Source organism: Cebus imitator, unplaced genomic scaffold (assembly GCF_001604975.1).
Source record: "Cebus imitator isolate Cc_AM_T3 unplaced genomic scaffold, Cebus_imitator-1.0 Scaffold57, whole genome shotgun sequence".
Taxonomy (NCBI): Eukaryota; Metazoa; Chordata; class Mammalia; order Primates; family Cebidae; genus Cebus; species Cebus imitator.
Genome location: NW_016107372.1, coordinates 2,177,406 through 2,198,609, shown reverse-complemented (window position 1 = coordinate 2,198,609; position 21,204 = coordinate 2,177,406). Strand labels below are relative to the sequence as shown.

General features: G+C 39.9%; 1 protein-coding gene across 1 annotated transcript in view; it reads right to left on the bottom strand.

Annotated features, from left to right (window-relative positions):
• DNER (delta/notch like EGF repeat containing) overlaps positions 1 to 21,204 on the bottom strand; it is a 370,265-nt gene that overhangs the window by 38,870 nt on the left and 310,191 nt on the right. Inside the window, exons 9-10 of the mRNA XM_017529081.1 lie at positions 16,146 to 16,268; positions 4,980 to 5,093 (exon numbers count right to left, since the gene is read on the bottom strand). Of these exons, the coding sequence (XP_017384570.1) occupies positions 4,980 to 5,093; positions 16,146 to 16,268 (237 nt within the window). The remainder of the gene's footprint in view (positions 1 to 4,979; positions 5,094 to 16,145; positions 16,269 to 21,204) is intronic.

The window sequence follows — 21,204 nt, the reverse complement described above, 5'->3', positions numbered from 1 at the left end:
AAAAAAAAAAAAAAAAAAAAAAAAAAAAAAAAAAAAAGCCACAGAGAGAAAGAGATATAGTAGTAACATTTCCACATTTCTACCTTTAATAATGCACAAGGATTTCCTTCTCTGGTGAGAAAGGAATGGGTTACTAGTATACTTGTGCCCCAGCTGTTCAAATGACAACATCAATGGGCTTGGAAGAATCTTTGGCTTCTCTGTTGAAGTACAGTAACCTCATGTCCAGTGTATGGTTTCAAGTAAAAAAAATAAATCAGGTTCTGGAGAATTCATGTCACATCAGAGCATCCTTTCCTTCCATCCACTGGTCCTCAGCCAGATAATTCCAAGGGGGCAGAATTGCAAAGCTTTGGAGACAAAAGTGGGCACAAAGTAGGACAGTAACTGAAGGGTGAACAGGACCTAGGCCAGGATGGTGAGCGTTACGGAAAGAGCTGTGTAGAAGGAATGCAATGCTTGAAGAGCAGGGAGGCTCTCTGTTCAGTTGACTGGAGGAAGAGTATTTTCAACCAGAAGCCTAAGTTCAGCAAGAGAGGACAGAGTCCCCCATGTACCACACCCTAGACTTTACATGAAGGCCTAAGAAAGCCAGTCTAATATGGTAAATATGATATTGGACTGAGTATCTAATAATATAGCAATGATTTGCCCAATTCACTCATTCAGCCAAGCAGAGAGCTTATGAACACTCAGTAGCTGGCCAAGTGTAACTTCTGCTAAAACTCAGGTACAATGAAAGAGTATTTTATTCTAAGGTAGCTCAGCCTCAAGAGCAGAAGCACCATACTCTTTGTATGGAAGCAGTTAATATTTTATCAGCCTCTCCTGTGGAACATTAGTTCTCAGGACACAATAGGTTCCCTTTAAGAAAAAAAAAAGGTTTTATGATCAAATAGATTTGAAAGATAAAAACAAACGTGATTCTTTACTGTAAGCCCTCTGAGAACCTCCAGCACACAGACATCCTCTATGAATCTTCACATGGCATGTATCATGTCCCACATTTGTTTGGCCAGAGAAAACCTTTTTCCACGGAGCATGTCCTGGGACCAGTTTTCTGTTAAACACATTAACAGCACAACCCCACAAATGACTTTAGGAACTATTTTGTGGTCCTCTGTAGGCTGAAAACCTACCCAGGCTGAATAGAATAGACAACTTGTATTCAAAAACCAGTTAGAGTGATGTTTGAACCTATTTCAGTTAGTCCCACTGCCCCCTGAGATCTGGGTGAATCCCATGAAAAAAATGCCTTGTGGTGAGCTTGCTGCTGGGGTATATATGGGTGTGGTGGGGGTACAAGCAAGGAGGTGAGCAGCGGGGGGCTGAGAGGCAAGAGATGGAGGGAAGGGACCTAACTGAAAAGAGCCTGACATGGTATGTTCAGGTGGACAGCAGGCAGAGGGGCCCAGGACAAGGCTACAAAGGCTGGATGGGGCCAGACCACTCAGGTCTTAAAGATTATGTTAAGGAGGCCAGGCACTGTGGCTCATGCCTATAATCCCAGCACTTTGGGAGGCCAAGGTGGATGGATCACCTGAGTTCAGGAGTTCAAGACCATCCTGGCCAACATGGTGAAACCCTCTCTCTACAAAAATACAAAAATTAGCTGGGCATGATGGTGGGTGCCTGTAATCCCAGCTGCTTGGGAGGCTGAGGCAGAAGAATCACTTGAACCCTGGAGGTGGAGGTTGCAGTGAGCTAAGATCTTGCCACTGCACTCCAGCCTGGGTGACAGGGTGAGATTCCGTCTCGAAAAAAAAAAAAAAAAGATTACGTTAAGAACTTTCACCATTTTCTTAAGGACAATAAAATGCCAATGGGTGATTTTAGGTAAAGAGTGATAAGATTAGATGATCATGTATAAGGTCTCTGCAGTATGAAAAATGGATTAGGAGTCAGGGGAAATAGGTGTGAGGAGACCACACAGGAGGGCTTGCACTGGTGCAGGTGGAAGGTAAAGGCAGCATGGTGCTGACTCTGCAAAGAAGTGAAAAGATGTAAAAGGTTTTTAGGAGTCCTTAGCAGTTGGATGGAGGTAAAAGGGAAAAAGAGGAAGGTGTATTATTTTTTTCTCTGTTCTCACACTGCTATGAAGATACTACCCGAGAATGGGTAATTTAGAAAGGTAAGAGGTTTAATGGACTCACAGTTCCGCATGGCTAGGGAGGCCTTAGAAAACTTAGAATCATGGTAGAAGGCACTTCTTCACAGGGCAGCAGGAGAGAGAAATGCCAGGTACTTTGTAAAACCATAGATCTCATGAGAACTCACTAATCATCATGAGAACAGCATGAAGGAAACTGTCCCTGTGATGCAATTACCCTCATCTGGTCTCTCCTTTGGCATGTGGGGATTATGGGGATTAAAATTCAAGATGAGATTTGGGTGGGGACACAAAGCCCAACCACATCAGAGAGTATCAAAATGGTTACCCAGTTTCTGGCCGGAATGGCTGGGAGTGATAGTAATACCATTTGATGAGCTAGCAGATATTCAAAGAAGGAAAGGAGAAGAAGCGCTGAGTTTGGGGTGTCTTTGAGATATTCAAGAGTATATGCATAGTATATAGTTGGAGATTTGCTAAATATTCTGGAGAAAACATGATGTTTTCTCATAAAATACTGTAGTAAATTTCAAATGCATTAGAGACTTAAATGTGTAAAATTAATTCATATATGATTAGAATAACAGGAAAATATTTCTAAAATCTTGATATATGGAATCTTTCTAGCATGAAACAAGAAAAGAAATCAAAACCTCAATATTTAATTGCATAAAACTAAAATGCAATATACGGAAAACAAGATACTTTGTCCACATTTCAAAGGCAAATGACAGTGGAAAATATGTGTAACCTATGTCAGATAAAATGTTATCTACTTAAAATAAAGGGCTATTTCACATCAAGAAGAGTAAAGGTTAGCATGAATGGTCTGGTAGAAAATCAGACAAAAAATATGAATAGAGAGTTTATAAAGGGAGAAACATAATTAACCAGAAACATTTAAGAAGTGTTTGATCTTACTATAAGTCAAAGATCTATGAATTCAAACAACAATAAAACGGTATTTTTGACCATTAGAATGACAATTCTCAGTATTGTGTCAAGACAAGGAAATAAATGCTTCTGTACACTTTTGGTAGAAGTAAATACTGGTGCAATGTTTTTTTTTTCTTCTTTGGAGAGTAATCTCGAAATAAGTGTGTATTCTCCTGGACCCTCGGATTCTATTTCTGTAAAATTATACTAAAAATAAGTACACAAAGATGTATATACAAGAAGATCCCTTGTAATGTTGTTTATAATGGGGAAAAGTTCTCAATTGCCCAAAAGTTGAATTGTGGATGGAACTTTTAAAAACTCACAATATTTCACATAATGCACTACAGGGCAGCCAGTAAAAATGATAAAACAGAAGCTATTCTTGATGTAAAAACACATTTATAATATACGTATATTTTTAAGTGAAAAGTAAATTATAAAATAGTATGAGGTGTATGATTCCTTTTATATTCAAACATATATGCATATACACTATATCACACACACACAGACCTTCAGGAAAACCTCTGGATATCAGAATGTATCAAAATCTTAATAACAGTTATTTCCTAGCAGAACGGTTTTCAGTAGTGGGAATTTTTTTCCATAGTCCTAAATTTTCTAATTTTTCTTCTATGCTTTTTATTACTCGGGGGATAAGAATATCTGGAAAAAAAACCCAGGATGCTTCCCTAATATTAGTTTTGCTTCCACTGGTGAGTATATATGTCTGCGTGTGTTTATAAGCAAAACAAAGCCATCTGCGAATCATTTTTGGAATGAGCCCACTTCTCAGTCCCAAGAAAAGCCAAAAGGAAAACACAGGCTGTGACACAGATAAATAGAAGGAAAATCAGAAGTTGCTTTTCCCACATCTTGGCTTTTGTCACCTTTCCCAGGAGCACAGATGAGGCTCCCCTGGGATGGCTGAGAGACCCAAGTTTTGTGAAATTCTCCAGGGCTAGGGAGGTGGCCACAGTGGCTTAGCAGGGGAGAGGTGAACACAGCAAGGTGCTCTTTAGCCAGTGATAACACGTGTTGTTTTTTTTTGGCTTCAGAGCCCACCTTCCTCTGTGGGCACCTGATATGTCATCCTCTTCCAATTTACAATCCAAAGTGACCCTTAAGCTTTTGTTGGTTGAGGAAAACTCTAAAAACATCTTTGTCTTACTCTCTACATTTCAAGATCCCTGGGTTCTGTCAGAAAAGCAGGGGATGGAACATTTTCTTTTGAGAATCTGATGAACATTTGAGAGGCTACCCTGAGCACATACACATACATACCACGTTTCACATCTGTTTTTGGAGATTCACAAAATTCCTGAAGCTCATAAGGGGGTGATTTTGAATAAGGACCCCAAGTTATGCTGGAATCCCCAATCCAGAAGTGGCTTGTCCTGCTCGGTGTTCAGTGGCCACCAAGGTTTCTGGAGAAGCCAGTCTAACCCCTCCCCCAATCTCGCCTCCTGTCCCACTTTCCCCTGACACTTTTATATCTTGCAATAAGAAGAAATACGGCAGCTGAAAGCAGCTTCTACGGAAGACACACCCCTTCCTTCTTTTCATCTTCTAACTTTCATTAACCCTTCACCTTTTTCAAGTGTTCATGTAATGGCTCACTTCTCATGTTTCATGGTCCTAGCCTAAGAAGCATACAGTAATGATAGTCTTTGTAAGGCTAGGCGCCAAACAACCATCTCAGAAAAGCTCCATTTAACGTCAACACACAATGGGCTGTTTTAAAATAGATCTTCATCCAAGCCATGCCTCCTTACATTTTGTAATGGTGTTCATATCTCACAATATTTTATTCATGATGGATCTGTGTGTGTGTGTGTGTGTGTGTGTGTGTGTGTGTGTGTGTGTTTAACGTCTGCAATATCAGGGACTTTGGGGTAAACTTGAAAACTCAGTCCATGGAATCACTTGCCTGTAAACCCGGGTGCACAGATGCATGTGCCATTCAGGCCGTCGCTGTCACAGGTAGCTCCGTTCAGACAGCTGACGTTAGCGCAGGGATCCTTGTACAACTCACAGTGTGTTCCTGTGGAGAAACAAGCAAAACAGGATGACTCATCCAGGACTCTCTAGCTCCCATGGCCTCTGAAAGCAAAGACGGAGTAGTCTGGAACAGGGCAAGGGAGATTCCTAGCACGGGTGTGTGTGGGTGAGTGTATACACACATGCCCACTCATGACTTTAGATTGTTGTAAAAACATGCCTTATGAGAAAGTAACACATCTGATCACTGTCCATAGGTCCCCCATAGTCTTTTATCTGTACTTTCTCTGCCTACGTGTCCTAAAGCCTGAGTAACAGAAAGTTAAAAGCCTGAAAGGTAATCAATAGTAAATGCTTTCTAAGTCTCTAAAAGAAACAGAAAATATCTAGATAGCCTTGATAAAATATAATATCAGCAACCTAAAAGTGAAGATTTGGAATCAGATATTTAAGTGAGTCTCAGTTCTACTTTAAGGAGACAGGGGAAGCTGAGTGATACTTAGACTTAATTCTCAGAGACATCACTCCTTGCTTTACGTCTAATTTATTTCTCACAACAGCACTATCCTTATTTCCCCATTTTACAGATGAGGAAACTGAGGAAAAAGTCCAAGATTACAAGGCTGCTGGGGAAAAAAGCTAGGATTTGAACCTGCCCCTAATCCCATCCCACAGTCTGTGTTTGCTAAGTAGGCTGTTGAGAGTGAACCCGAACTGATTGTGGAAATATACAAAACTATAGAGCTCAGCACTCATTTAACAAAGAAGAGGCATTTTTAAAAAATCTGCAGAGTAAAAACATAAAGTTTCTCATTTACGTTTCTTTTTTAATGACTGTGAGTGCATGTATGTATGTAAATGCCTGAAGTGGGACTGGATTACTTCCAGGAGACTTGATTACTTTGATTTTCACATCTGCGTATTTCTACATTATTGGTACCTTTTTTTTTTTTTTTACAAACATATGCTCTTTTATAATTTTATTAAAAACTAAAAATCTAATGCTATTTGAAAGGTAGGATATCTGCTGGTGTTACACTGAATGCCAAAATGGATAAATAGATTGGCATCTCTCTCTCCTTCTCCCTCTCTCCTTACCCCTATCCCCCACCCTTTAGAGAGAAAAATAAATTACATTCTATCTTGCCTAAGAATGCACATAATGATATGTCCACACTTCCCAACAGCCTCAAGAAAAATATGCATAAAGCAAATAGTAACTGAATGGTATTTACTTAATTTTTTCTGCACTTCATTACTCAGCTCATGTTGTGTAAGGGACCGCCACACCCAATGACTCATCCTTTAGGCACTGAAATCATCCTTGCTGGGCTATTCCCTTATTTCTTTCTCAATGCCCTAAGAAGTAGGGCTCAGGAAGCAGGAAAGGAAGTAAGAGAAAAGAGAAACAGAACTTCCTATCTATATTCACGCTAATGACTTATTTGAGCTAGATAAAGCTCAAATTTTAGAATAAATGACCTGTAATTGAGCCAGATAAAGCTCAAATTGTAGAATCAATGACCTTTAATTCCTTTTTATCCTTTGCCCCTCCTGGCCAAGCCATCAGCAATATTCTGCCGGGTATTTTTCTGAAGCGTCTTTCAAATCTTTGCCTTTCTTTCCTTTCTGAGACCACTGCTGTGATCCCACTGCCTCACGCCTGGTGGGATACAGCCTCCCGAAGACATGTCTTATTTTCCTCTGTCTCTAGGGACTTGAATGAGCCTCCTTGACTTTCTTCATCCCTAACCCAGGACGTATAGTAATACAAAAGATCAAAATAATGTTAAGATTAGCATCAATCTGGTCATTCTTCTTCATCTGGGTGTGTACGGCCTCTTCTCCCTGGAGTCTCTATTTTTACTTTCCTACTGATTCACGAGTAGCCTGGGCTCAGTCAAAAGAATAAAAAAGAGAAGAGTCTTTTCTGCTTCAAAATGTTTATCACAACACAAAGACTCACATATTCACAAGTTCCCCTTGGGCTGATCAATGGGAGCCAAGTGACAAAAAAAGACTTTTGGTTGAATGGGAAATGCAGCCATTACCAAAGTTCAGAGGTGTCCGAAGCCTAGAAAACATTTCCATTAGACCTGAAGTCAAAGAAATCAAATAATCATCACTGGGTCTCTAGAAACACATTAACATCACTAACATATTAGCACACAAACTATCACATTTTAAAAACAAGACTGAGAAGCAAATTCTAGGCCAAGTATTTAAGCGTCTTATTTTTTATTTAAAGTCTTCAACAAAACAGACTTAATGAAAACACCCAAGATAATAAGCAATTTCAATCTTTTTGGTGTTTGGGTTTTTGTTTGGATGGATGGCTGTTTTTTTTTTTTGAGGGTGGAGAGACTACAATTTTTTCCCTGGTTAATTCTCTTTTTCAAATGGCAAGACATTCAGTCCCTTGAGCATCTATTGAGATGTTTCTGGCAGCAAGACTGGACAAAAGCTAATCTTCACAGAAACTTGATTACTGAGAAGCAAGATGGTGTTAAAAGTCCCTGGATAGCACTTTGGTGACTCACATTTCTATACTGTAAGCCTTGCTAATCCCTATATAAAATATATTTGTCATATTGCTCAGCTTGTCATTAGAGCTGAACAACTCTGAGCTAAAAACTTTAAATACAGAAAATAGGTAATCATGGATACTACTGATGTGCCGAGGTGTCTCCATTCAAACCTTCCTCCTCTGGAGGCCCCTGGGCCCCTTCTTCCTGCCCTCCTCACTACTCCTATTCCCAGAAAACATCCAGTCTTGGGCATCCTGTTTTCTCTGAGGAGTCACCTTCTTTCACACCCTTCCCCCAACCTGATCTTCACGTATTTAACTCATCTTGCAGTTCCCAATCCAAATGTCCTCCCTCTGCAAAGCTGAACCTTGATTTTCTCAAGACAAACCATATTCTTCCACCACCATGCCTAGAGAGCATGCCGGGACTGTCATGGTCACGGAGTTCACTGTGCCAAATCATAACTTATCTGCTCTCCCGTCTGATTCTCCCACAAATCTCTGAATTCCTGCAAAGCAGAGGCCGTATCACCATGCGTGGAAGAAATTATAGATCTAACACCAGAATCCTGTCCTTTCAAGAGGGGAGACAGCCAGTGTACTTTGGCTGACACACAGGTGAGGTTGCCAGAGGAAAGATTCCAAATTTCAAAGCTGCCTCAAAAACACCCTATTTTGTCAGGGAAAACCAGGTCCACACTTCAATCTAAGTCTGTGGAATGACACACACACACATGCATCACTCATTGGCAGAGGACGCAGCACGCACTCTTACAAAACTGATGTTTAGTCTCAAGCAAAAATAAACTGTAATTCAGTCAAAACTAATAAAAATTCATGCTTTTCATATTAAGGGATGGAGAAGAAATGTTTCTAAAAAGACTTTGATTCCAACAGGGTTCTTTACAGAAGTTAATTTTAGAATCGAAATAAGCAAGAATTCAAAGAGCAGTACACCAATTCTAAGTCTTTGTTGTTGGAACAAATTTAGTTACAATTAATAATTGAATAATGAAAATCATCATTTTATCTCCAGGAAACTAAGCCAGTAAAGAAGTGTTCTTAATATTTACTTTAAGACGTGGTCTCATTTCATCCAAACTTACTTCCTCTATGAAAACTTTTTCCAGTATTTCAACCTTTACAGATCTCCACATTTTTTAAACCATTTCAGAAATTACAATCGACAACTCAACCTTAGCCTCATTATTCCTGTGTGTGCCACTCAGTCTGCTTGTCTGGTTAAATAATAGGCTGAAAAAGGAAGACACTCTGATTTAGCCGTATTGTATTTATCACAGTACTTGTAAGGGCTGGGTGCACAAAATAACCAGAAATTCTTGTTCCCTGGCTAAGTGGAATCCAGCAAAGGAAGTAATTTTATCCAACAACTAAGGAGTTCTCATCCTTTCCATTAAAATGTCTGTAGCCTTTAAAAATAAATAAGCACGTACAGGCTGGGTGCGGTGGCTCACGCCTGTAATCCCAGAACTTTGGGAGGCCCAGGCAGGCAGATCACTTGAGTTCAGGAGTTCAAGACCAGCCTGGCCAGCATAGTGAAACCCCGTCTCTACTAAAAATACAAAAATTAGCCATGTGTGGTGGCAGGTACCTGTAATCCCAGCTACTTGGGAGGCTGAGGCAGGAGAATAGCTTGAATTCAGGAGGCAGAGGTTGCAGTAAGCCAAGATTGTGCCACTGCACTCCAGCCTGGGTGACAGAGCAAGACTCTGTCTAAAAAAAAAAAAAAAATAACAATAATAAAGTACGAACAACGTAATGAAATCTATAATCCAGTGATCTCATTTCCGAGACTCTATCCCTAGAAAGAAACCCAGAAAGTATGAAAGCAATATAAATAAGGATATTAATTACAGAAAGAGTTATAATAGCCCCATATCAGATGCAACGACAAGGCAATGAATAGGTATTTCCTCATGGGAACATTATAAAGCCATTTAAAATAAAACTAGTAAGGCTTCCTAGCAATATATAAATCAAACATAATATCCTATTATGAGTGAGCAGAACAATATAAAATTGTAGGTATCCTCAATTATTTAACACTAAAAACATAAATACTAAAAACAGAATGGAAGCAACACAGATTATGGCTTACATTATGTTGTAAAACCATGAGTAATTTTGAATTTTCTCTTTTCTTCTATTTATTCTTATGTTATTTTCATAATTAAAAATCAGAGTTTTTTTTCTAAATTTTGTCACCAAAAATTTCAAATACATATGTTGTTGGTCATTTCATTGGATTTTAGAAATAAAAATCAATCACTGTGGGGCTGTTTCTTGACTTTTTGACAATATGAGGTATGAACACTAAGCAAAGTCTTGTAAGTTACATTAGAAACCAGCATTGAAGTAATTGTGAAGGACACAGCAGTATTTTGGTATGTCTGAAGAGGGGTTACAGAGTCCCTCCATGAATTTTGCTTTTTAACAATTCCATGATCTACAGTGACAACTTACATTCCATGAAAATGTTTAAGTTGGTTTCTTTTACTTCATTCATGTGTTAAAGAGTAGTTTTAATTCAAGTAAAGGTAGCCATTGAGCATTTGCTCTGTGCAAGTCACCATATTAAGAGCTGTAGAGAATTTAGAAAGAAAAAGAACCTATGGAGTCACTGTCTTTCCGGAGCCTATGATTTAGTGTAGGGAAGAAGAAAATCCGAAACCAAAAAGAATTTAATATAAGGCTAAACATAATTGTCATGGCACATATAAAGAAAATACTGAGAGAGTTAAAGAAGGGAGAAACCATATCTATTTGGGGATCAACATTTTAGACAGTGGATACAGCCATAGGAGTGAATGAGACCAAAGAGGAGGGAGAGAGAAAGGGGCCTGGAGACCCACGTCATTCACAGTGTCCGGGAGACCAAGCCTCAGTGAGGCTAGAGAGGAGAACCGGGTCAGGAATGAAGTTGCAGAAGACACAGCAAGGAGACGTTCCGGAGGGACGCCAGGGCTCAGTGGGGCAAAGGGACAGGGACGCTGGCTTAGTCAGAAGGGGAAGTGGAGGCTTCCTAGCCTCACCATGAATTTTCCTGAAACCTCTTTTAGTGGAATGATGTGGGCAAGAGGCAAGAGCCATGGCTGAAAAAGGAAAAGGGAAGAAAAGGACTTTAAGTAAGCAGAGGAGGCCACAAAAAGTCAAAGAAGAGGTTTTTAAAATAATTATTTATATGTAATTTATTTAGAAGTGTTAGAACATTTTTTTTCTTTAGCAGCCCAGTTTTTCTAGAAGCACTTATTTAAAAAGAATTTCCTTCCCATTCCTAGCAATTCCTCTTTAAGAGTCAGTCACACGTCGTTATTACAGATGACGGTTTCTGGGCCATCTTCAGTTTTGGTTATCTGCCCATTCTTGCACGGGGAACACTGAATGTAACAACAATTGTAGCATCGTAATGGGTTTTAACATCTGGCAGAAGCTCCCAGTCATTGTTTTCCTTTATAAAAATATTCTTAGCTATATACTTGGCTAACTATTGTACTCATTCCTTTTAGGAGGGGATATATATATATATATATAGTTTTATACATAGATATATAGATATAGTTATATATTTATAGTGTTATATATATCCTCCTAAAATATAAAAACTATGTAGTTTTTAAAAATATATTAATATAAAGCAGTAAAACTTACTACTTAAAAAGTATATATAAGCAAAAAGTTAAAGCTTAACCTTATCCCCCAAATACTACCTATCCAAATTCTAACTCCAGGTAAGTACTAGTTAGGAATTGATACCCATCCATCTGCAGTTCCCTGATTTATGCAGACCTACTATATGTAAATATATATTGGCAAAAATATTTCCAAAACGGGAGAATGTCCATCCCCTCAAGGAGAGAAAAATCACAGGATCATGTGGCCTCTCACATCCCCTCACTCTTCCTCTGGGCAGAAGAGCATGATTTAGCTACTCCTGTGTCTCCTTTAATTCCTTCTGTCTACCCTCCCCATGTCCCCACCACTTTCAGTTTACAAGTTCTACCATTTACTGCTACATTGCCAGAGTTTACCTCCCTGTTTTCAGCAGTCTTATTTAAACCTAAACCTAAATGTCTTTATACATATACCAACGTTAAATAAACACTTTACCTGCCCATTGGATCTGTCACCTAGTCTGGAGTGCAGTGGTGCAATCTCAGCTCACTGCAACCTCTACCCTCCCAGGTTCAAGTGATTCTCCTGTCTCGGCCTCCCAAGTAGCTGGGATTACAGGTACCCACCACCACACCTGGATAATTTTGTATTTTTAGTAGAGACGGGGTTTCATCATCTGGTCTTGAACTCCTAACCTCAGGTGATCCACCTGCCTCAGCTTCCCAAAGTGTTGGGAATACAGGCATGTGCCTGGAGTGAAATCTTTAACACATTTGTATGCTTTTCAGTCTTTCCTATCCTCACCCCTTACAACACAGGGCTTTGGGTTAAATAATATGAAACCACTGTGCTTGTTGAAATTTTTCCTTAAGAGCAAGAGTGGTGAACATAGGCCAGGGGGCCCCCTAGTGAGTCACACCCTTGTGTAATTCCCTCTCCTTGAGTGTGAGCTTCCATCCAAGAACAAATGGCAGTTAAGAGGTTTTGAAGATGCAATTAAGGTCTCTAATCAGTTGACTCTGAGTTCCTCCCAGGTGGTCCTGGCCTAACCAGGCAAGACCTTTAAGAGGGTCCAGGCCTGCCCTGAAGTTCAAGACTGGAAGTAGGAGGGGCTCTGTCAGAGTTGCTGGCTTTCAAAGAGCAAGGATTTCACAAATCCTACAACCACAGGATACAAGTTCTGCTAATAACCTAAGGGGACTTGGAAGCTGATCTCTCACTATTCAAGCCTCAGATGAGAGCTCAGTTAGTCAATGCCTTGCTTTCAGCCTTTTGAGCCCCTGAGCTAGGAATTGACTAAGCAACACCTGGACCTAGGAAACTGTTGGTTAATAAAAGCATGTTGTTTTTAAGCCAGTACTGGGTAGTAATTTGTTACGCAGCAGTAGATAGCTGATAGAGAAGGCAGATCTACCTTTTTCAAGAGACTTTCCTTCACTATTAAATTACCATTTACAATCACATTAATACCATCTATTTAGATTTATGCCTGCATTTAAGGCATAAATCTCTCCTTCCATTCTCCATATTCCCCTATCTGGATATCTTTGTTTTTATTGAGTTCCTATTTGGCAGGAATGCTTATTAAAATACTTATCTTAGGGTATAGGATGCTACATTTTCTGTATCTTTGAATGTACGGCAATGTCTTTCTTTTGCCCTCAAATATAAACAACCCTTTAACTCCTAGTCCTTTTCACTTAAACATCTGAAACGCTGCTATGCTATTCTTTACCTTCATGATAGAGAGGAGTAGTACAATGCTGTTTTGACTCTCTTCTTTTGTATGTAACCTGTGATCCCTTTGAAGAATCTTGTAAACATTTCTCTTTAACCTTGCAATTAGAAATTTTACCAGGAAATCTCAAATTGTGCATCATCTCCTTCATTAATCCCACTACTGCCCTGTGAGCCCATTCTATTTGAAACTAAGACTTTCTTCACCTCACAGACGCTTCCTTCTAGGAGTTAGTGAATTCTGCTTCTGTTTCCACGTGCTCCGTCTTCTGGAGCACTCAACAAATTCAGACAGAAGCAGATGTCTTGAATCTTCTCCACGTTTTCTATCTTTTCAGTTGTGGCTCCCACTTCCTCATATTTTGATATCTATCATGCACTAGTTCCCCTTTTTCTTTCTCAGATCTAAATTCAGTTTTGAGTATTATACATTACTTTTTCACTTCCTTTCTTGAGTATTTGGAGCTGTTGTTGCAATTTTGTTATTTCCCTACTTTTCTCCCTTTCCGAGTTGCTGGCGTGGGCTCCCTGTACTGGCCAGGCTAGAAACCTTGGCAGAGACAGACAACATAGGATATCCCCCTTCAGTGCTAGATGGGCAGCCAATGGGACCCTTATACTAAGGCATGAGGCAGAGGTCTTCCAGTTTGGCTCTCTCAGGGCCACAAAAAAAGAGGGGAGCCAGCTCAGCCTACTTTGCAGTTTTCTTAGAGGGTAGACCGTACCTCTGAGATCAGTACATGCCTCTGCCTCCTAGGGTCAGATGCAGCACAATTGCAGCATGCACATCCTCTCTATAAGCTAAGGGGTTCTTTGAACTCAACTGTTCATTGAGTCATCAGTTCTCTCTGGAGCCCTCATCCCCTATTCTTTTTGTAAGCAAAAGCTCCCAGCACCCATACCCTTTTATTGAAACCCCCAAATCCTCAGGGTCATCTACCTTACTGAGTCATCTCCAGCAGAGAGTCAGGAGGGATCAGGGATATTGAATGTCAATGTGAGTTGCCGTCTTCCTAGAATCTTCATTTGTTCAGAAATCCATGAAAATGTTTATAGAAATGGAAGGGAGCAAGGAGAAAGAAGGAGGTTGAAGATATGTAGAGAGAAAGGTAATTGCTAGAGAAAAGTCTCAGAAAGATAGAAGGGGGAGAATGAAGAGTATTTGGGAAGGGATACAACTTGAACAGGATAAGGAACACATGATCAGCTAACATGGAAGAGAATAAAGCATTAGTGGTTGTGATTGAAGACACGTTTGTAGGGCAAGAGTTCTCAAAGGGCAGCCCAGGGACCAGAACATTGGCATCACTAAGAACTTATCAGAAAATCATATTCTTGGGCCCCACCCAGACCTAATGAATGAGAAATGTAAGGGCAAGGCCCAGAAATCTATGTTTTAGCAAGTCCACCAGCAGATTTCTACACACAGTCATGTTTGAGAACCACTGCTGTAGGGTGTGGAAAAATAGACAAATCTGAAGATGTTTACAAATGATAACTCCCTTTTGTCCCATGATAATGGGGATGAAGTGACTTATATTCCAGGAGTGAGTAGTTCAATATGGGACTTGGGGGACATGACAAAATTTTGGAATGCCCACTGAGAAAAATGGAAGAAAAATGGGAAAAATCCAGGATCACGTTGATGAATTTGCAAAGACCCTAGTGGGTCATCACATGAAATGATATTTTTTATTTCCTAGCACTGATAGCATGAGCAAAGCCTCCAAGAGAGAAAAGTAAAGGGCATATCCAGAATACATTTGATTATTTACATTTTCATTTATGAAGAGGAAATCTGCTTTATAAACATCTATCAAAATAAAGAATTTTGGCATTTGTAATTTTTTGAAGTACATTCACCACTACTAATTCTGTTATTGAAAGAATCTCAAAATATCTGGAAGCATCATTGTTCCTATTTTCTACAGAGAAAATGAAGACTGCTCAGTTTAAATAATTTATCCTGGCTCAACAGGAAACCAGTGGTATGATTATGATGAGCTACCTAGGTCATCATAATCCATTGCTTCTTTTCACTTCTTTCCAGAACTGAACCAACTCCCTACTTCTCAGCGCTCTCATAGACCCAGAACTGAGAAGCCTGAGAATGAAACCAGCACATCCGCTGTTGTGTCCTGATAGATGTTAGTGGAGTTTGGTTCTAAATGAGCATCATACTCCAAAAGAAGCATCAGATCTGTGGAACATAAAGTAAAGACTTGGCCAAGCTTCAGCCCTTTTATTTTGGGACTTAAGTTTTTCAGTGTAGCCTACAAGGCATGAGGCTCACCAAAAAGGTTACTAAATTAAGGTAGGTTCATCCAAAGAGAAGCAACTGTGAGGGCAATGCAAGGTCTCCAGGCAGGTGGATGGTATAAAACAAGCAGCAATAAGAGCAAGCAGTTAAGTGAAATGGCTATAAATAGAGCCCACAAAAGCATTACAAAATCCAAACCCAGTCCTGAAGTTATAACTTAGAGAAACGTGTGCACAGCTGATAAATAGGCTCTCCTGGCACAGTGCCGGCTGAGGGTATCTGGGCTCCAGGATGCCCTGCCATCCACAAAACGTGGCAGGGGGCAATGGAGAGGCTGGAAGAAAGGGCTTTAGGAACCATGCTGACCAGGATTATAGGGGGAGAGAATTACTGTCCACCTCATGGGGTTGTTGGGGGCATTTAATGAGCTATGCACATTAGGGGTTAGAACGGGGTCCACACATCAGAAACACTCTCTCAATGTCACCTGTTTTTAATGAGCATTAACTTACTGGCCAATACATGATTCTCCACCTGCCTCCTCCCCAAGAAAGCACAGCATTCTATCTCTGCATAAGAAGCTTTATAGGGCAGCATCCTTCCTCTTCCACATTTTTCACGGCCATGGTCTCTGACCTATGTCTGACAGTCCCATCTTACCATTACTTTTTGTTTTCAGCTTTTTACACATTCTACAAAAAAAGAGAGCGAAGATCCAAAAAGAACAGGACAGGAGAGAGGGGTGTTTTTCAATCCATCAGTAAGAAACCAGAGACTTGCAAATTGGTCTCCTTGGACCCATTAATCATGCCAGCTTCAGCATTTGATTTTTATTCTGAACAATTCATGGTCCAATTAGAGGTTTATGCATTTACATTGAGAAATACATGATGTCATTTAGAGCCACTCTGGCCCGGGAAGGCCAGGCGGCCTCTCACCTTTGTATTCTGCCAGGCACACACACTCATAGCCATTAACGAGGTCCCTGCAGGTGGCTGCGTTCAGGCAGGGAGCAGAGAGGCACTCGTTATATTCCTCCTCACAGTAGAGGCCATGGTAACCTGAGGGACAGAGAGAAAAGCCTGCTGTCAAATGCATCCCATTTACAACCCACCCTGGACCAGCCTGCAAGGAAGGCAGTTGGGGGTATTCATTGGAAAGTACGGCACAAACAGATGGGATTTCAGGAGTAAGATCTCTTGGGGTAAAGTTGAAAGGTAGATTTGGGGGAAGGCTATGAAGAAAGAGCCTGTTCTTATCACACTTTTTCATGATACTAAATATAAAAGAAGTGATTTCATTTATCCACTGACATTCTCATCATAGCGTGTTAAATGGTGCTGGTGTTAGGGAGATCCAGTCACTGAGTGTATCTGCTGCAGCCATCAGAGATAGGGAGTGAGCAGGACTTACAGGAGGGGAGGAGCAAACAGCTCTCTTCAAGATTGAGAACCTGGCTGGGCACGATGGCTCATGCCTGTTATCCCAGCACTTTGGGAGGCCAACGTGGGTAGATCACTTGAGGTCAGGAGTTCGAGACCAGCCTGGCCAACATGGTGAAACTCTGTCTCTATTAAAAATACAAAATATTAGTCAGGTCTGGTGGCAGGCACTTGTAATCCCAGATATTCAGGAGGCTGAGGCAGGAGAACTGCTTGAACCCAAGAGGCAGAGGTTGCATTGAGCCAAGATTGCACCACTACACTCCAGCCTAGGCAACAAGAGCAAAACTCCATCTCAAAAAGGAAAAAAGGAAAGAAAACAAAAAGTGTGAGAACCACACTAGGAAAATATATCTCTATTTCCTTTTCTTTTCAAGTCAGAAAATAAAAAATTAGCTCAAAATTCTTAACTGAAATTCTTGATGAAATGTGCATGTTTCTTGGTTGTTATTCCTTGTTTAAAGATATGATTACATCAACTATAACATTTTAAATTGTACCTAAATGTTTAAATTACTAAAGAAACAACAATGTGAGTGAAGAAAAAATGAATCCACAATTTCTTGATAAAGATGGATTTTACCCTCCTATTTGCAAAACAGGTGTTTATTCTAAAGGACAAGAAGACAACATTCTTTGAGATTCACTCATGAGGGTTATGCTGTTTTCAACTTTTGAAAGCATGTGTTACTGCCAATTTGCAGTGAAACCAGACCATTTTTGTTCAGCCCTGTCCAAACAATGAAAAACATGTGAGTGCTTTCGAAAGTCATGCTGCCTATGTTCGTTCTGAATTCAGATAAGCAGAAAAAATAAGCCCTTACCCAAGTAGGAATTAGAACTACTAGCTTTTCCTAGCCTTTCCAACACACAGCCAACTCTCAAACTCAGAAAGTCCCATGAGAACATGCTAATATGTTGAACTGTTTTGTTCCTGGTGCCTATCATAAAAGTAGGTTAAGCTCATATTTGCATTATTAACAGAGCACTTTTCAAATACGTTGCCATTTCAGTTGTTTTTGAACAGCTTTCCAAATTTAGGTTGTAATAATGGCCCCTTTGAGGAGCCCTTGACCTACCTAAGACAAATATACTATGGTTTTTCAATTCTTCTGAAAACTAGTATGTTACTCTATTTTTTATAACTTTAAGGAAATATTTCTATTAACCTTCATTAGATTGTCTCCATTATGTAGATAGGAGGTACTCAACAAGCAGCAATTTTGTCCCCCAGAGGACATTTGAAAATGTTTGGAGACATTTTTGGTTGTCACAACTGGAGATAGGGGAAGGGGTCGCTGTTGGCATCTAGTTGGTAGAGTCAAGAGTGCTGCTGAGTACCCTACAGGGCCCAGGGCAGCCTCCCACAACAAGACTATCCAGAAAAAATATCAATACAGTCAGGTTGAGAAACTCTGTTCTAGACCAGGGGTCAGCAAACTATGGCTCACAGGTCAAATCTATCCCTGGCTGTTTTTGCAAATAAAGTTTTATTGGCACACAGCCACATCCATGCATTTACATATAATCTATGGCTGTTTTCACACTACAACAGGGGACTGAGTGGTTGCAACAGAGGCCATACGGCCTACAAAGCCTAAACATTTACTATCTGGCCCTTTACAGAACAAGTTTGTTGATTCCTGATTTAGATTCAATGGAAGATCATTCTTTTAACAAGTTTTGAATATTAACCCCTTATCAAATGTATCATTTGCCAATATTTTCTTCCATTCCATAGGTTGCCTTTTCATCTGTTGATTGTTTCCTTCATTCTGCAGAAGCTTTTTTTGTTTTTTGCTTTTGTTTTTTTGAGACGGAGTTTGGCTCTTGTTGCCCAGGCTGGAGTGCAATGGCACGATCTCGGCTCACCACAACCTCCGCCTCCTGGGTTCAAGTGATTCTCCTGCCTCAGCCTGCTGCGTAGCTGGGATTACAAGCACCCGCCATCACACCCGGCTAATTTTTGTATTTTTAGTAAAGATGGGGTTTCACCATGTTGCCTAGGCTTGTCTCGAACTCCTGATCTCAGGTGATCCACCAGCCTTGGCCAACGTGCTGGGATGACAGGCATGAGCCACCATGCCTGGCCATCCAGAAGCTTTTAAGTTTGTGTATTTTTGCTTTAGTTGCCTATACCTCAGATGTCATGTCCAGGAAGTCATTCCTAAGGCCAATGTTATAAACTTTTTCCTCTATGTTTTCTCCTAGAAGTTTTATACTTTCAGGTCTTAAATTTAAGTTTTTAGTTCATTTTGAGTTGGTAGTCATGTATGGTACAAAATAATACAAATTGCCAGCAGGCATATGAAAATAACCTCACTAATCAATATCACTAATAATCAGGGAAATGCAAATTGAAATCATAACAAGATATCACTTCACACCTGTTAGGATGGACATGACAAAAAACAAAACAAATGGAAACAGAAAATAACAAGCGTTGGGGCAGATTTGAAGAAATTGGAACCCCTGTGCACTGTTGGTAGGAAGGTAAAATGGTACAGCTGCTATGGAAAACAATGTAGAGGTTCCTCACAAAATAAAAAATGGAACCACCACATGATCCAGCAATTCCATCACTGGGTACGCATCCAAAATAATCAAACACAGGATCTCGAGGAGATATTAGCACTCTCATGTTTAATGTAGCATTATTCGCAATAGCCAAGAAGTAGAAACAACTTGATGTCTATTGACAGAAGAATGGACAGGTCAAGCAAAATTGGTACAGAATACAGTGGAGTATTACTCAGAATTAAAAAGGAAGAAAATCTTGTCACATGCTACAGTATGGATGAACCTTCAGGACATTACACTACATGAAATAAGCCAGTTAGCTGGACGTGGTGGCTCGTGCCTATAATCCCAGCGCTTTGGGAAGCCGAGGCTGGTGGATCACAAGGTCAGGAGATCGAGATCAACTGACCAACAGGATGAAACCTGTCTCTACTAAAACTACAAAAAAAAACTAGCTGGGCATGGTGGTGTGCAACTGTAGCTCCAGCTACTTGGAAGGCTGAAGCAGGAGAATCACTTGAATGCGGGAGGCGGAAGTTGCAGTGAACCTAGATTGCGCCACAGCACTCCAGCCAGGGCAACAGAGTGAGACTCTGACTCAAAAAGGAAAAAATAAGCCAGTTACAGAAGGACAAATACTGTATGGTTCCACTTCTATTATGTATTTTTAAAAGAGTCAAATTCACAGAAACAGAAAGTAGAATGATGATGATTGCCAGGGTCTGTGGAAGGGGAAAAATGGAGAGCTGCTGTTCAATTATTCAAGATATTAAGTGCGATTAATAAGTTCTAGATATCTGCTGTAAAACAGTATGCGTACAGTAAATAATACTGTAATATATACTTAAACATTTAAGAAGGTACATTAAATGCTGTGTTTTTACCACTATATATATATTATTAAAATATATTTTAACCACTATTACATACATATATATTTTTTACCACTACCTATCTATCTATCAATGTTACCTACTATACAAATAGTGGGTAAAAAAATACACAACATGAAATATATAGAAAGTGGTAAAAAATATACAACATGAAATATATATATATGTGTAGAGTGAGGAAGAGAGAGGTAAAAATATATACATATATATCTATGTATACGTAAAGAGTTAAATGTCTTGCTTCTCTTAATACAAGAACCTTTTTGAGGTCATTGTGGAGCGCAATCACCAGCAGCACCTTTTCAATTGCATTTGCTCTCCTAGAAGATTTTTTAACAATCAGCATGGAAGGGTAATATATAACCATAACCCTGCATGCATCTTTGACCTCTGAATTGAGGTGGTACTTAAATAGACAAAAATTTAAAAAGCGAGTTTTGCAAAATCATCTATAATTGTTTCCATTTTCGAAAACAGTATCGTTATCTTTTTATACTAGCAATATGAAAAGCAAATGAGGAAGTTATTTTACATAGATAATTAAGCTGGTGATGTTTTTCTTCCTTGGGGGGAAAAAAGATAAAGGTTTCATATTCTAAAACTGTTTCTTCAGAGACGGTAACATTTAAATGTCTTCGTGGAAATGTCAAGGCACCCTTTATACTCAGTGCCAAGCAGCCTCAATTGGACTGTTTGAATAAAAAGGCACTCCTTCCAAAAGAGAGGGCTTCTGTGAAAATGAGGCCGTCACCCCCTGCTGATAATTAATTCGGGCAAACAAATTAGCTCAGGGTGGTATGCCAAGGGTCTGGAAAAATATTAGGCTAGTCCAAAGAATTTTTAAAAATAAAATAAAAGATCAAAGTGTAGGATCAGAGTGGCCCCTTCCAAGGCACTGATCTTTATCAGTACTGCTCCTATCTTTGCATGATTTGTTCCCAAATAATCAGTTCCTATTATTTCTTTCAAATTGACAGGGCACAGCAACCAACCAGATGTGGGGAGTGAGAAAAAGCAGTCAAGGTGGCTGCCATGTTTAGCTGAGTGAGTGGATGATGTCATTATCACCAAGAGGTACGACCAAAGGAAAAACAGGCTAAGTGGGGGGAAAACAGGCTTAGAGGAAGAAAACTGGTTTAACT